At 41.6% G+C, this 14,519-nt stretch overlaps 1 protein-coding gene across 3 annotated transcripts in view; it reads right to left on the bottom strand.

Annotated features, from left to right (window-relative positions):
* GNPDA2 (glucosamine-6-phosphate deaminase 2) overlaps positions 1-14,519 on the bottom strand; it is a 24,534-nt gene extending 10,015 nt beyond the window's left edge. For 2 of the 3 annotated variants that reach the window (XM_055339650.1, XM_055339657.1), the window contains exons 1-5: positions 14,366-14,519; positions 10,838-10,999; positions 7,719-7,820; positions 6,291-6,473; positions 784-968 (exon numbers count right to left, since the gene is read on the bottom strand). In XM_055339650.1, the coding sequence (XP_055195625.1) occupies positions 784-968; positions 6,291-6,473; positions 7,719-7,820; positions 10,838-10,961 (594 nt within the window). In that variant the 5' untranslated portion in view covers positions 10,962-10,999; positions 14,366-14,519. The remainder of the gene's footprint in view (positions 1-783; positions 969-6,290; positions 6,474-7,718; positions 7,821-10,837; positions 11,000-14,365) is intronic. The other variant, XM_055339653.1, reaches the window with a different exon arrangement.

Below are 14,519 nucleotides of genomic sequence, written 5' to 3'. Positions count from 1 at the left end.
TGGGGCGCTGGGTGGCTCAGCTGGTTGGGAGTCGGCTTTCGGTAAGGGTCATGATCCCAGAGCCCCGGGATCGAGCCCTGTTGTCAGGCCCCCTCCCTGCTCACTGGGTGGTCTGCTTCTCCCTCTCCCTCTGCTCCTCCCCAGCTCGTGCTCGGGCTCTCTCTCTCTCTCTAATAAAACATTTTTTTTTAAATGTACTTTACACTAAATTATCCCGAGCCTCCCGAAAGAGTTTAGCGCTAACCAGCACGGCATCTTTGTTAGAACAGACCTTTCACCAGCCTATTTCACTTATAAACAGACCATCGGATCAGTAGGATTTTAGGAACTCGAATTGTGAGGCAGGAACAGGCAAAGGTAGCAGTGTTCCCAAAGGGGTGATGCAAAATTCCTAGTTTACATATGCCCCAAAAGACTTAATTTGGTTGGATTCTTTTTTTTTCTTTTTAATTAATTTATTTATTTATGATAGTCACAGAGAGAGAGAGAGAGAAAGAGAGGCAGAGACACAGGCAGAGGGAGAAGCAGGCTCCATGCACCGGGAGCCCGACATGGGATTCGATCCCGGGTCTCCAGGATCGCGCCCTGGGCCAAAGGCAGGCACCAAACCGCTGCACCACCCAGGGATCCCCAATTTGGTTGGATTCTAAACATGGCAGTGAGACTGACATAAGTCATTAAAAGCTGGACAACAATTTACATTGTGAATAGGACGTAACCAAAATTATTTGGTGCCACAATTCCTCCAAAACCTATAGACACCGAAGAATATTGAATTCTTACTTCTCTTGCGTCCATCACTGTCCCCACACCAACTGTCAGAGCCATGGTTGGCACCTTCGATAAATCTCCATCAAAATATTTAGCATTTGCCAAAATGGTGTCCATTGCTAGAGTCTTTAATCTTGTCCTTGATACTAAACTGGATCCTGGCTCATTGAAAGCGATATGACCATCTGGACCGATTCCTTTTAAAAGAAGTATACACACACATAGACACATAAAGTAAATAAGATTTCACAGGGTTCAACTTGTTTTTAAGAGCAAACAGTCATAAACACGGCTCACCTTGTTTTATTTGATAAACCGGGTGTCTACTCCTGCATTAAAACATTTGTTCCTGTCTTCGATTCAACGAGCATTCCAAGGTTCTCCATATGCTCAGCACTACGCTAGCATGATCGCAACAGCAGTAAAACTTAGCATATTAGCTTATATTAGCACCGCACTTTACAGTTGATAAAGCCTTTTCACATCTCAACACCACACTTAACAATCTTGTGAGGCAGTCTTATTGGGAATATCCATTTCCCTCGTCACCTCAAGCTTTCGTGAGCTCAAAAGGGAACTCTGACTGACATGCAAGGAGAATACAGGACTATTCGAGGGAACAATTTAGCTTACTAAATTAAATACAGAGACAAAAGACTCAAACCCCAATCTTCGGATGCCTACGCATCAGTATTTATGGCCAACACTCTCACTCACTTGGTCCTAGTCTACAGGGTGCAATTCCTAGTGGACCTCCCTGTAGCTTGGACAGCATAGGGCACTAGTTTTCTTCAGACCCTTTGGCCGTGGCCTACTGCAAGCGATCTACCTGGTGCTGCAGTCTAGTACACACAACTACACCTACAACGTAATTAAAGACAGGAACGGCATGAAACAATACCTACCTCTGCGAGGAGCCTTTCTATTTCATTAGCAAAACTTAGAAAAGGGAAATGCAGAATGTGAAGGACTATATTGATTTTGTGACCTACTCATGGGTGACGACCACAACCTGGAAAAACTGCTTAAGGAGAACCACTACCAGCTCTGATATTCTAGGACTGCCTCTAAGAATATAGGTAAAAAAAATATGACATTCCTTATTTGAATGGAATTGGAAGCAAACCTTTTCATAAAATGAAGAAACTTTCTATGGCGTAAATAGAGCAAGTCTTACATACGTATGCCCTACCAGCTAGTCAGAGCTCTGACCACCTCGATGAAAAAGTAAACCCACAAGTTCTGAGTCAAAATACCTGTTACACTGATATATTTACTTTAATGACAGATACGTGTCTTCTACTGACTCTGAACCAATTTCTCTCAGATCGTAACAAACTAAAATATGACAAAGAATAACCTGGTTTTGATGGAACAAAGATGAAATGAAAATCTTGGGGAGCATATTATAAGCTACCAAAGCACCCCATTCTAGGAACTTTAAATGTGGTGACATAAAAAGCCTGTGCTTACTATGTACGGGTTTTTATATACGCTTGTAAATATAGTCTTTAGATCATAGATGGGCATTTCTTGCTAGATTTAGAAAACTATTGTTTCTCCTCTTAAGTATAAATCTGTACAAATATTTTATATCTCTATGTATGTATAAAGAAGAAAGCCTGGAACCAGGAAAGTACAAGTTCCAGAAAAAATAGGAAGATCCTCCGTTCTACCTGGTGCACCAGAAGTGTACAGTAAGGTTGGAAGTATCAGCAGCGGTTCATGACGGCGCAGGGTCAATGCAGTCCCTCGCCCACCCAGTGAAGAATCATCAGAGGTTGAGCTTCCTGATATAAAACTATCTTAAAAGCGTTCAGAATGTTTCACAAAGTTTTACAAAACTTTCAATGAAATAATCATGAAATCTAAAAACCATGCCAAATCCTCATTCAGTCTTGAAGTCTAGAATACAGTCACCCCCTTAGGAAACATCTCTAAAACCTCAGTCTGGATTGCATGCCTTCCCTGTGTTCCCACAGTTCTGTGGGGCAGAGTGCAGATTTCACTGGAATAAGGACTTTCTCTTAATTACTCTACGCTTACCTCTTAGAGCAATCCATGGCACGCAGGAGGCCCTCAATAACCAGTGGCTCAATAAACGAATAATGACTGCTGTTCTTTGGTATGCTCCATATGGTTTCCCTCTCCTCCTCCTGCCCCGCTCTGCTTCCCTCACAACTAGGGGGCCTTTGTCTGCTCTTTATCTGAGGCGGGATGAGTGTGGTCTAGTGGTAAATGCTTGTCCCAAGCTTTCCTGAGAGAAATCCTGAAACTCGAGCAGGGATGCAGAAAAGAAGGCAGGCACTGCAGCTGTGGTATCTGAGGGCAGCACAGCAGGAAAGTATCTGTGGGTTCCTGCGTTGGAGACTGAGGCTCCTTGGTTCTTGTTCTTCCACAGAGTTGGCTGTTTCAGCTCTTCTAACAATTCTGTGAGTTAGCCCAGCATCATTCCAGTTAATTCACTTTTGGTCCCAAAGTAGATTACAGTTACTTGCAAACCAAAGATTCTAATCATGTAACTACTGGAGAGGGTTAAAGTTTTCCCCGCTGTCTTATCATTATTTTTTTAAAAAAACAGTACCTTAAAATAATGGTAAAGTTAGTAAAATCTTTATAGAGATTATTTGTAAACTGTCATACTTGAATATTTTATTGCTGGGGTTGGGTCAGGGATTGCATGTTACATTTACCCTTCCTCTTAACAATTGTCATCACAGGAAGAATGACAACTTTTGGCAGTACATATTTCCTTTTTCTTTTCTACTGAGAAAAGGGAATTCTTCTATTTTCCAGAGTAAGACAGGACGGATTCATAGTCTTGAGCTTTTCTCATTCTACTCTTTCCAGTTCACAGGGGAGAGGAATAGGAAACCCCATTTTGGCCTCAAGCCCAACCTGAAATCTCTAACCCAACTTTACCTTTAATAAGGCTGATATTTTGATCCCATTTGGCTCAGTTCTTAGTGTTTTTATTAACCAACAAACCCTGGAACAAAAGAAGGGTAAGTGATAAGACCCAAATACCAAGCCTCATCTTGAAAAATCCAATAACAAACCTAGATCAACAAAGGAAAAGAATCAAATGAGATTCCTCCATGAGTGTACATCCAATAACGGGGACCCCAAATAGGAGAAAGTTCAGCGAAAATGCAATAAGCTAGCCCCTCTCCCCTGATACACAGGCTAATCATGTCCTTTGGATTGTGAATATAAAATGACAGACCCTGGAGCATGACAGGACTACAATGAAGATGTTAATGAAGAGGCAAGGACATTGTCTTAATTAATTGATTTATTTTTGGTCAGGGAAGGATGTCTACAGGAACCTTAAGACAAAAATTGGTTAGAAGTCAAAGCAAAGTTCTTTCTAGTGGTAAGTGTCAGTGATACACATAAATAATTATAATTTGTACTTCATGTGTTTCAAAAGGAAAACTAAGACGGCCTATCGTAAGGAAATAAACCAAAAAACTTTAGCTAAAAAGAAATGGAAAGGGACTTAAAGCTATAGGAAAAGAAGAAAGTTCTAGGGGAAATCTATGATAAGGGATAGATTTCTGCTGCTTCTGGGAAGCAGACAAAGGGAGAAAATGGAATTCAAGAGTTCCTAGGCACCCCCCTAACACCCCCCACCCCTCGTAAATTCTATTTTCTGGCATGGAATCCCCAAAGGATTTGTCATAAGGATTCTTATATAAGCCAAATAAATTAACAGGAAAAAAAAGAAAAGACATTCAAATGAAGAAGTAAAAGAGATATTTTTCATTAAGGCATTTTTAATAATGACTACGTCTAATAATCACAATGCCTTTTTGTATAATGGTAATGAGTGAAAATATTTCTCAATATAACTGAAATACAGATACATTAGATACAATTACGTTACAGTAATCAGGTATACACTGTAATAATCTTACTTGATTTTGCTATGGAGTTTAGAAAATCTAGAGAATGTATGGGTAGTGCGTTTCTTAAACGTTCCCAAACATGGATTCAAATACCCTTGATATTGGCAAGTACAAATAGTAATTATCTCAGAACTGAACCATATGGACAATATTGTAATACAAATGTTTTCCAGGAATACTGAAGTAATATTATTAGCAGATTTTATTTAAACACAGGTAACTTTCTATTTTGAGAGGCCAAGTATCTTAGCTTAGATTCTTGCTGAGATAAAAACCGTCCTATCTACAAAATAAATGACACTGTCAGTGCGAGGTAGAGAAAAAAAAATTTCCTCAAAGGTAGAGAAAAAAATTTCCTCAAAGAGATTGAAAATTTCAATCTCACTGGATACCTTTAGAGATAGTTCAGTTAAAAACAAAACAAACAAAAAAACAAAAACAAACAAAAAACCCAGGAAATTCAATGAACTAAGCAACAGTTATTTCAGATTCTACAGTTCAGAAAGGGAAGACTGAAGTAACACTTAATGTAGTACCAATTATACACCAGCCACTGTGCAAGGCATTTTATACATTATATCATGGTTAATGCTCACTATTTTTGGATGGTCAATATTAATCCTTTTTTACAAATAACATAGCTATACTGGATTTCAAAAGAAACTTCCCAAGGTCATACAGATGATAAGTGACCAAAACAGAATGTGAATTCACATCTGACCGTATGTAATACCCAATTTTCCCCAAGGGCAACCAACCACCACAACCATACTGGGCCGCCTCAGCCATCAAGTAGCTTCAAAACAGCTCCCCTGAACATCTAATTCATGTACTTTTAAGCAGTCTTCAGTCTTTTATTAAATCAAATATAAGATATATCTGGAGAACTTAATGTTAACTCAGAGCTTTAGAACGTTTAGTTTAATACTAAAACTTCTGGCAAAAAAGCAAAGTTTGGTTTCAGTTTAGTTGATGCTATACTATCCTTAGGGCAATTAAGTAGCTGTTTCAGAGGCTTCATAATGAAGACAGAAAACCATGTTGTCATTACAAAGAAACAAACTTCCTATTTTCAATGGTACATTATGAACCTGTGCCTACAGATATACATAAATTTTATGTGGAATTTAGCCAATTAAACATTTATTCGTGTGGAGTTTATGAAGACAGTTATACAGCTTAGTTCACATTCTCTACAGGGTGATGATAAGTCAAGTCTTCTATCATTCTTAACTGACATGCTAAAATCCACCTGTTCCTCATGCGAACTTTTAGAGATTTAACCTTGTAATTTGGTAAAGAAAGATGGGTCAGAATTTTAAAGAAATCATAAAATATATGAATTATCATTTAGGAAAAGAAACATCAGTCATTTTGTAAGGTGGGTAAACTGTTAATTCTAAAGAGATTAATATAAAAGTTTAGCAGGTATTAGAACTTACTTCTCAAGACATAATTTAAACAATTTTAACTTGCAATCTTAATTTTTTTGATGAAAATAAAGTAAAATAAGAATCAGTAGCTTAATAAATGGATATTATATAGACAGTTACGGGTGTTCCCTATATTAAACAAACGTAAAGATTAATGACAAAATGTTTTACGTACCTCCAACAAAAAGGTCAATTCCTCCAGCTTCTTTTATTTTCTTTTCAAAAGCATCACATTCTGCTTGTAAATCTGTAGCATTCCCATCAAGGATATGAGCATTATTAGGATCTATATCAATATGCTTAAAAAAGTTATTCCACATATAAGAATGGTAGCTTTCAGGATGATTTCTGGGAAGTCCTAAATAAAAAGTTAATCAATAAAAGTTTAAGTTTTCCAGGAATAAATCCAAAGCTTACTTTCCTGATTAAGCCATAAATGCTATTTACGAATATATAACCTTTATAATTCCATATCCAACTTCAAGGCATTTTTATGTGGAATATATGCTTCATATGACAGATGTTATTTTAATCACTTTACATGTATGCATTAATTCAAATAATTTATACAACATCTACAGAATTACTGTTATCATTCTCATTTTATAGATAAACAACAAAGCACCGAAAAGTTAAGTAACTTTCCCAAGGTCACATTTCTCTTAGAAAGACTGGAACTCAAACACAGAAGTCTAGTTCACATGCATTCAATCATCATACTTCACTTCTAAAACACACAAAAATTTTACCAATGGAACTGATATATGTGTTAAACTCAACATAAATTAATTAGCCACACATCTGAAAAGTCGGTCCAGGTTTCTCCATTTTTCCTATATGCATGCAAAGTATACCGAATCACAAAAATTGTTTAGCTATCATTTAGGCTACCGTTAAAAATGTATTCCTACGTTCCAAGTTTAAAGCAGAGTTAATTCACATCACAGATCTTTCCTGTTAAGTTAGAAACCAATAATGTTAATAGCTTCATAGCCACAAATATAAATGCACTTATATTTGAAAAATCTTTATTTTATTAATTAGTTTTACATACATGGTACTCAATTTATCCCCACCACACTAGTTTTAACTTTGCCTTAAGAAAAAAATAAAAATAAGAATTGAGGGACTGGCTCAAAGTTGCATGATTGGTAACTGGCCGAGCCCAAGAATGAACAGAGCTGTTTTCTAGTCCCGTATTCCTCCCACTATATTGTGCTAGCATCACAAAAATATAGATTTTCTTAAATATAAACTCCCAACTCTCATCAAAAGGCAGTACATTATCTTCTAAAAATAATCCTACTATATTCAAAACATAAATACAATATATTAATTCTTTTTTTTTTAAATGTTTATTTATTTATGATAGTCACACACACACACAGAGAGAGAGGCAGAGACACAGGCAGAGGGAGAAGCAGGCTCCATGCACCGGGAGCCTGATGCAGGATTCGATCCCGGGTCTCCAGGATCGCGCCCTGGGCCAAAGGCAGGCGCCAAACCGCTGCGCCACCCAGGGATCCCCAATATATTAATTCTTAAACTATATTCATTTAAAACATAACATATCCAAATAATATATTCAAATAATATAGCTTACCTACATATTCATCCATGTTAAAGGTCTTCACATATTTAAAAGAAAGGTCTCCATTCTTGTGATATTCTATTAGTTTTTTATAACATCCTAAAGGTGTACTCCCTAAAACAGATAGAGATTCCATTTTCTAACATAACATGAAAAATCTATTTTTTTTAAAAAAGTTTCTATTTACTTTACTCTCAATGATCTTCTCCATTTCTAATTTACTAGGGAAACAATTATTAATTTAAATACATATTCAATAAACACATGTATTACAAATTATACAGACATTTGCAAGATACCTTGAACTCTTAGAATTTGTTGAATGAAACTGGAAATCTGTCAACAGATTATAGTTTGGGAAATTATTCTAGAAGTTATCTAGCATTTGGAATTAATGCTGTATATTCTAAGATTAGAAACTTCTAGAAAGCACATTTGAATTAAAATAAACATGCACACCCCACCTTTGAGAAGAAGCTGATTTAGAGAAGGATTTGTATCATATAAGTGATAACATAGAAAAGTCAAGTTGATGATTTAATGAAATCAAAAGGGAAACCAGAGCTAAATTTAAATATCGCCTCTACTTTCAAAATAGACTCAGAAATTGGCAAGGACTGACTGAGGAACATTAGCCTTTATGATTTTAACTGGAGATTCTGTTTCTTATTTTGTGTTATCTTCAGCATATATCTGCTAAAATGTATAAAGTTAAATGCCTTTCATTTGAGATGAAAGAATAATGCAAGTGGCTATAAATAATAAATGTTGGTTCAGAGAAGTGAAGACTAAGAGATTTTCTTAAAGTTAAAGCAAACATAACATTTTAAATTGCAATTAATAATTTATACAGTCAAATTTAACAATTCCATCTCAAAGAACTATAGCCCACTAACATAAAACCTGTTTAAAACATGGACAAATGTGCTTTTCCTTCTTCCTTTCTAGAAACATAAACAAATCTGTTTGTTTCAATGTCGAAGAATACTATTTATGGGACTCCTTCAACTTAAGAACATATGATTAAAAAAAGTGAGAAGTCAGAATGGTGATGACAAAAAAAAACCCACATTCATTTTCTACTTTTTAATCAAAGTCACTGAAGAAAATAAATAATGAAAGATATAGTACATGGTGTACTGGTTAAAGAAACCTCATTTTAGTATCTTCTTTGTAAAACTCATTTACTGTAATAGCTATTACCAAGTGCTCAGTATGATTCAGATAAAACAAAGATGAAAACTGTTTCTATCCTTAAACCTCACAGGACAGGTATAGGCAAATACAAAACAACTGGAACAAAGGAAAATATTGTAAATAACCTATAAAAAGTCTGGAGAACTGTTGTAAATCAAAGAAGAAAAGATTATAGTCTAGTTTGTTGGAGGACGGATTCATGAAGATGACATTTCAACTGAGTCTTGAAAAAGGGGTAGATTCCAATAGTAAAAGTTAGAGTTGGGTTGTAGTTGAGAACAGAAATAAGATTGGGGCGGGGGGCAGAGATGACACCCGTATGCTTCCCAGGTGCTAGATGCTACACTGGTATCTCTACACATTAGCTCATGTATATGTCACAACCTCGGGAAATTGGCATTATCTTTCTCATTTTGAGAATGAAAGGATTGGGTCAAAAAGATTGAAGATTAAGGAGCCAGGGATCTGAGAGATCCTTTCGGTTCCAAGGATCATATAGTTTTCATTATATATGAACTATAGCAACGTGAGTGTAAGTAAAGCCAGCATGTTCAGGTCTATTGTTTGAACTACAAGCAGTCTAATTTTCCTATTGTGCCTCAGACTAAGGGAATCAGGGAGTAAGTTTGGGAGGAAGGACGCATGCAGGCCCTTACATGTGAAGCTTGTTAAGGTCACATCAATAAACACTGACCAGGTACTCCCCAGAAACCATGCCGGGTGGAGGGACAATACAGCACGCGACATGCAGTTACAGAAGTGTATGTGCAAACCTCAAAACCAAGGAGGGGGAGAGAGCATGGTTAACATGTCAATGGTCAAGGAAGGAGGAAAGTGGAAAACCAGCAAAGGTCTTCCAAGATACCCCATCGGCAGGTGTGTTATTAGCAGCTAAACTATCCAAAAACAAAGCAAAAATTGTAGATCTAAACACACAAAAGCATGTTTAGGACTGCCTGCAGACTGGGGGAAGATTTCCTGCTCCCAAACTAAAATTACTAATTAAGATCGTGATCAAAGCAGCTAGCCTGGATGCAACCCAGGCAAGGTGATACAGAGATGCTATGTCCAACCAAGAATTAACAGAGCTGTTTTCTAGTCCCGTATTCCTCCCACTATATTGTGCTAGCATCACAAAAATATAGATTTTCTTAAATATAAACTCCCAACTCTCATCAAAGGCAGTACATTATCTTCTAAAAATAATCCTACTATATTCAAAACATAAATACAATATATTAATTCTTTTTTTTTAATGTTTATTTATTTATGATAGTCACACACACACAGAGAGAGAGAGAGAGGCAGAGACACAGGCAGAGGGAGAAGCAGGCTCCATGTACCGGGAGCCTGATGCGCCACCCGGGGTTCCCTCTACTTGGTTAATTTTAAAGAAAAACCTTAACAGGGAACTAGGTACATTAAAACATGCAATTCACACTTATGTTTATTCTGTTATGAAGACAGGCCAGTCTTTGATTTTTCACTCACAGTGTTTCTATAAGAAGAAAATGAATACAGAAATAGTAAAGGGCTAGTAAGATCATGAAAACATAGGAGGCGGGGGAGGTGAAATGAAGAGGCAAGAGTACATACATACGTCAGGTACCTCTTATTAATCATCAGGAAGGCTAATCTACTAACTAGTTATATGAATAGTGAAAGTAGCATCCCTAAAAACAAATAAAAGACTGCTAGAAAAAAGGTACAAAAATATTACGACCAGAACTTAAGTTAGGACATTTCCTCGTGCCTTTGGTTAAGTGATCTGCAATTTTAATACAAGGAAACAGTAATGAAACGTACACTCTAGATAGAGGGACATTTCTGGCTCTATACACGGACATGCTCAATCAGTGATGCGGCAAGAAAAAAGGGGAAACTCTCATCCCATGACTTTACGTGTCCAGAATGGAAACAAAATGCTGCATTACCTGTTGGCAACCCCAGCGTGAAATACCTGTCCTGTCCAGGTTTGAACTGAATGATGCGGTTACAGATGTATTTGGCCGCCCACTCACTGGCCAAGTCATAGTTGTCAAGAATCACAAGCCTCATTGTGGGGACGCGCGGCTTCCAGGACAAGAGGTTCAAACCTGGAGAAGATTCCATTGCAGAGCGCGTTAGGTAACGGACAGACACGCAAACCTAAGTGTCTGAACACTCATGACTTCAAGGAGGACGTTACTTCTCAAAGACACGCACACGCACAAATGCAAGCCGTACCCTCTCTCAGAGTGGCAGCCACGGCCTTCCTCGGGTCCGGGCGGCGGGCTAGGTAATGGGAGTGCCTGCAACAGTCTTCGGGAGTAACTATAACGCCCGGTTTTAGGTGAGAAGGACTCACATAACTTGAGGTCACGCGGTTACTAAAGGACAAAGCCACAAGTGACACCAAGGCACCACACTGCACGGTCTTGACAGGGACGGTACGTGAGCAACAATCCAAGTGTTTGGTAGAGGAAGTGATCACTTCCCACCTCTGGGTTAGTCACGGAAATCCAGAACTCTCTCTATAAGCACTATAAAAACCAGACCTCCCCCCTTTGTTAAGGGTTTTTATAAAAACGATACCTGCACTTCTTAAAAGTTTATACAGAAAGGTATAATAGGAAGAAAAAAAATCAAAATTCCCACGCTCAAAAATAAAGACTGATAAACAAATAAATAAAATACTGTTTTTAGGCATACAACATCCCAGAGGCCTATCCAATGTGCACATATAAAAACAATGTATACAAGTCATTTTTAACAATGAGATCATATCAGACGTGCTGTTTTTAATAAAAAGCGTAATATTTATTCTTCCTGAGTTTAACAAAAGAAAAAGTGAACTAAAACTGCTAACCTCTGAAGAAAAAAAAAAAAAAAGAAATCATTCATAAAAAAGCAGTTTTAGTTCCTAAAAAGCGTATTCTAAGGTTAAGACATAATATTGCACTAATATTAAGAAATCAGTCTTTTAAAAAACTATGATTCCATTTCAGACAATGTGGGTTGAGCCACCACCACAAAAGATATAAAGTCTCGTAAACCCAGATTTCTGTAAAATGCACTACTTTTATATCGACAAGATTCGTGACATTTACATTGTGTTCTACCGCCTTAATTCCCATGTTTTAATTCTTAGTTTCATAGTTAAATGGATCTGTCACCCACACCAACCTTTTAAAATGGCTTCAGCAGTCCTGAGTTCTCACACTTTACATGCAAAAATAAGTCAAATTCCTGACATTAATGGGAATTGTAGGTCTTCTTACAACGAACATATGAAACCTCACTGATATCCTTGAGAACATAATGATTTAGAATTCAGGCATAACAATTAGAAATTATTTTATTATTTTTTAACAATGTCTCAACATGGGCACCCCAGGTGGCTCAGTGGTTCAGCACCTGCCTACTGGCCCAGGGCGTGACCCTGGGGATCCTGGGATCGAGTCCCGCATCGGGCTCCCTGCGTGGAGCCTGCTTCTCCCTCTGCCTGTGTCTCTGCCTCTCGTGAATAAATAAATAAAATCTTAAAAAAAACGTGTTTCAACATTGTATTTGATTTATCTGATGGTGGAGGGGGGTGACAGGCAGGGGGAGCAGAGGCAGAGGGAGAAGCAGACCCGCTGCAGAGCAGGGAGCCTGATGTGGGGCCTGATCCTGGACTCCAGGATGAGGACCCGAGCACAAGGCAGATGCTCAAGCGCCCAGCTGAGCCACCCAGGTGCCCAAACCCTAAGAAGTCATGACCATCATGACTTAGGGTCTGGCGCAGTAACGGGAGACAAACGGCATGTCCAGACAATAATCTACATAGCAAGTCACAAATTCACTGCAACACAAATGCACTTTGGCCTCTATTTAAATTCACTTAAATGATCCAATGCCAGCAAGGATTTCAACGCTACAACCTGCAGCAAAACAGATGCAGCTGCTTCTACAGGGCATGTCCCTGAGAGATGTGCTCACTTCTCACGAGAATATTCAGCGCCCTGATCACTGGCACAAAGAAAAACAAACAAACAAACAAACAAACAAACAAACAAGTCCCACCCAACCCTGTCGGGCGGGGAGGCCGAACATCAGAGCTTCCAAGCTTCTCCCGTTCTGGCCACATTAGGTCTCTTTCCCAACTCAACACACCTGGGAGGGCCGCACCTGGGCCAGGCACCCAAGCTCTGCAGTCCCAAGAACGACTAGGACAGGGGCGCTGCTAGGAGGGGCCTGTGCGCAGGGTTCAGGTCAAGGCCCTGGGCGCCTGGCGCAGGTGCGGGCAGGCTCGCGGGGAGCCCCCTGCGGACCCACACCCACACCCAGGAAAGCGGAATGCTGGGCGCCCGTTCACTCGGATCACAAAAGCGTGTCCCGGCCAGTGTGTGCCGGTCTTCGCAGACGCAGGCCGCGGCGGGCGGCCTGGGCAGTTCCCGGGCGTCACCCCCCGCGGGCACCCACCCGTGACCGCGCCCCCGCGCCCCACTCGGTCACCCAGCTCGGCACCCTGCTCCGGCGCGCGTCCACTCCAGCGCCCGCCGCTGCGCCCGGGCCCCACGACTTCAGAGCAGGACGGCAACTTGCACACGACCCGGGCTGCACCCTCGGCCCAGGGGATCCACGCGGGCACCCCGACTTGCACACGACTCAGGGGGATCCACAGGGCACCCCGACTTGCACACGACTCGAGCTGCACGCTCGCCCCAGGGGGATCCACGGGCACCCCGACTTGCACACGACTCGGGCTGCACGCTCGGCCCAGGCGGATCCACAGGGCACCCCGACTTGCACACGACTCGGGGATCCACGCGGGCACCCCAACTTGCACAGACTCGGGCTGCACGCTCGGCCCAGGGGGATCCACAGGGCACCCCAACTTGCACACGACTCAGGGGGATCCACACGGGCACCCCGACTTGCACACGACTCAGGGGGATCCACGGGGCACCCCGACTTGCACACGACTCGGGCTGCACGCTCGGCCCAGGGGGATCCACAGGGCACCCCAACTTGCACACGACTCGGGGATCCACACAGGCACCCCGACTCGCACACGACTCAGAGGGATCCACACGGGCACCCCAACTTGCACACGACTCGGGCTGCACGTTCGGCCCAGGGGGATCCACTCGGGCGCTCCAACCTGCACACGACTCGGGGATCCACGCGGGCACCCCAACTTGCACACGACTCGGGCTGCACGGTCGGCCCAGGGGGATCCACAGGGCACCCCGACTTGCAGAACTGCAGCTCTGAGCTTCCTTTCCTCCCCCTGCCCTCCGACGTGGCGGTGTCTGGGTGCAGCGCGGCGGGCGGGGAGCCCCGGGGAAGGGCACGGCCGGGCTGCAGCGCCCCCCCCGCCCCCTCTCCCGCTGGAAGGCCCGCATCCAGGGCGGCGGTGGCCGATCCCCGACCGCGCCGCAGCGAGCCCCCCCGCGGGCCCGCCCCGCGCCCCCTGCCGGCCCCGTCCCGGGCCTCACCTGCCGACCCCCCGGCACTTCCCGCGTGGGAACCGCGGATGCCCGCAGCGCCCGGCGACCCCGAGCGACCCCGGCCGGCGAGCGGCGCCCAGGCCCGAAGACCCGGATGTGCTCCCGCCCGAGGCGCGCGGGGCAGGCGGCGCAGCCCGCGGCT

Source organism: Nyctereutes procyonoides, unplaced genomic scaffold (assembly GCF_905146905.1).
Source record: "Nyctereutes procyonoides isolate TBG_1078 unplaced genomic scaffold, NYPRO_anot_genome, whole genome shotgun sequence".
Lineage (NCBI taxonomy): Eukaryota > Metazoa > Chordata > Mammalia > Carnivora > Canidae > Nyctereutes > Nyctereutes procyonoides.
This window is presented reverse-complemented; position numbering and strand designations above follow the sequence as displayed.